The sequence below is a fragment of the Amblyomma americanum genome, chromosome 1 (assembly GCF_052857255.1).
Source record: "Amblyomma americanum isolate KBUSLIRL-KWMA chromosome 1, ASM5285725v1, whole genome shotgun sequence".
Lineage (NCBI taxonomy): Eukaryota > Metazoa > Arthropoda > Arachnida > Ixodida > Ixodidae > Amblyomma > Amblyomma americanum.
Genome location: NC_135497.1, coordinates 264,126,728 through 264,129,281, shown reverse-complemented (window position 1 = coordinate 264,129,281; position 2,554 = coordinate 264,126,728). Strand labels below are relative to the sequence as shown.

The window sequence follows — 2,554 nt, the reverse complement described above, 5'->3', positions numbered from 1 at the left end:
AAACTTATGATTCTTTTTATGTTCTTATCGCCGTCGTCACGCGGCTTTTATCAGTCTCTCTTCGTTTTGTGCCATGGAGCAGGGGGGTTCGATCCTGGCCGCGGCGGCCGTATTTTGAATGGAAGTGAAATGCACAAGGCGCCCCTGCTCTGTGCGGGGTCAGTGCACGTAAGAAATTCAGGCGGTCTGGTCTACATTAATTCAGAGCCCGCCACTATACGGCGTCCCTCATAGCCCACGTGTCAGTTTCGTATGTTAGACCCCACAATTTATGACTCTTTTGCAGCAGCCAACTAACCTAATTTATTCTTTCGCAGTTCTCGCTGTGGAGATATCTCGGTACACGGGAGCTTGCCGATGTGGAAATAGTCGTACACTGGGAACACGTTCCCGAACAGCACGCATCTTTCAAAGCGCATCGCATGATCCTGGCCCTTCAGAACGACGTCTTCAGGGCCATGTTTTTTGGGCACTTCGCCAGAGAAGATCGCTCGGACCTGCATCCGGACGGCGTTGAAGGGCTTCTACGGTAACCTACCCTCGCTCACGCTTCATTTATGTATTTTGCTCAAAAGCACTTGCCGGCCTGTAATTCGTATTACATGCAGAAATATAAGCTTGATTCTATTGCAGTCTATTCTAACGACATTTGTAGAGGGGTCATTGAATTAACATGCAAGTAAAGAAGGGATTGCGATAAGTTAACACTTTATCACTAAAACAAAACTTGAAATGTCAGCTAAGAAACCAAACATAGCAAATACCCAGAAAGAGAAGAGTATCAGGGCTCAGTGCGGTGTGTTAGGCGCCAAACAAGGCGAAGTACGGCTCTGAACCCTGAGTTCTCCAAGCCTGCTTGGCCTAGGGCCCGCACGCTGGACTCATCCACCGTTACCGTACTGATTCTATGAGACTTAAGCTCGCTGCCTGCTTGGTTATTCTCTCTAACGGCCCTGCTGTGATCGCCCGCAGGCCTCTCTATTAAATGGTGTAAGGTCACGTGATGAAGTTCTCCATTACACTGCCATTAACAGCCCTAGATTTTTGCCGTGTCCTAGTCCATGCAGGTTCCAACCAGCAAATGTCGCATTCATAGCTTGGTTAAAGGATTACTTATTGGAAAGGTCTTTTTCCTTGGCGATGATAATTAATCAAGAGAACGACGTTTGGGCGAACGGCCTGCTTGTAAGAACGCTAAATCCATAGCGTGCTTATTACGGTACCCTGCCACCCAGAAACCATTAATGCCCACAACCAGAGCTTTGCCTTTGTGTTTTATCTCATTAGACTACAGGAAGCATTTCCCGCTTCTCATTCAAATAAGAATTAGGTGGGACGATTTTGATACACTTTTGCCTTTGTAATGACGACAACGGGCCCTATTATGCTCACCTGCTCTGCGACGCAGGTACATCTACAGTGGACAGTTCGAGGTGGAAAGCGTTCACCAGGCGACCTGCACCCGCAGCGCTGCAGTCAAATACATGGTGCCTGAATTGGCAGCCAGGTGCGTCGCATACTTGGAGCGCTACATGGAGCCCGATGACGTATGTCCGTTTCTGGACTACATCCTGACGATGGGCGAAGACGGCGTGGACGGGTGCGGCAAGGCCGTCCTCCACAACAATGGTCTCTTCGTTCTCGCGTCGAAGACGTTCGAATCCTGCTTGCACTACACCGTGAACTACATTCTCGACAACGTGCACAATGCACCCGAGATGTAGGTGCTGCAAGCCGTCCACGCCTGCGGCCGCAGGCAGTGTCTCGAGAGAGGGAAGGTTGGCGGAGAGCCAGCTGGCCTCCGTTCCGTGGTGTGGCCTTTCTTCATCAAGCTCCGGTTTCTCGAGCTAACGGTGACCGAGTTTGTTCGCGGTCCTAACGTGTGGGGCATGCTGTACGCCGAGGAATCTCTGGCCATCCTTTGCGACATCATCGAGGAGGACTCGCTGCCCATGCCGGCTGATTTCTGCACCTTACGCACACAGCGCGTTTAGTGGCGGAGTCCGTGGATGGCACGCCCCGGTGCAAGTCGGCTTTGGGAACAAAACGCCGTTTCATTCAGAAATGCAAGGACATGTAAATTACGTTCACAGAAATTAGTGCTTGGAACGGAATTGCACCCTTCGGCGAGGCCTGCTTGATTAGTCCTTTGACATTTTCTCGAATTTTCGCCTTTAACGTTCGTTTCGCATTGTAACATGTCCTAGCGATAAAACAATATGAATAAAGAAAGCGGGTTAAACGTTTTTGTTCCTTAAATCTTGGTACCGCAGTTGAATCTCACTCGGTCATTGGATATATTTTGTTTAGCACTCGTGCCTCATTGTGTTCATAATTGTCCGGCTGCATCGCTAAGCTGTTTTTCAATAAAATTTCGAAGACACCCAGTAGAGAAACTGGGGACCAGTTGGTTGATGGTGATTTAGTGGACAGGGTGAGAGTGCGAAAAATGAGGATGAGAAGCACTGACACAAGCGCGGTGTGTTTGTCGTCTCATCCTTTTTCATGCGCTGCTTTTTTTTCAGCATGTAAAGCCACATGCGGGGTCCAAAAA

At 49.3% G+C, this 2,554-nt stretch overlaps 1 protein-coding gene across 1 annotated transcript; it reads left to right on the top strand.

The window, feature by feature from the left end:
- Positions 1-422: 422 nt before the first annotated feature.
- On the top strand, positions 423-1,724 carry LOC144117226 (BTB/POZ domain-containing protein 6-B-like). Its single transcript, XM_077651229.1, has 2 exons — positions 423-529; positions 1,409-1,724. The coding sequence occupies exons 1-2, from the start codon at positions 423-425 to the stop codon at positions 1,722-1,724; spliced, it is 423 nt and encodes a 140-aa protein (XP_077507355.1).
- Positions 1,725-2,554: the final 830 nt, after the last annotated feature.

Coding starts and splice junctions, on each gene's coding strand:
- LOC144117226 (XM_077651229.1), top strand. CDS start 423: ATGATCCTGGCCCTTCAGAACGACGTCTTCAGGGCCATGTTTTTTGGG. Junction 530..1,408: donor GGCGTTGAAGGGCTTCTACG/GTAACCTACCCT, acceptor TCTGCGACGCAG/GTACATCTACAGTGGACAGT.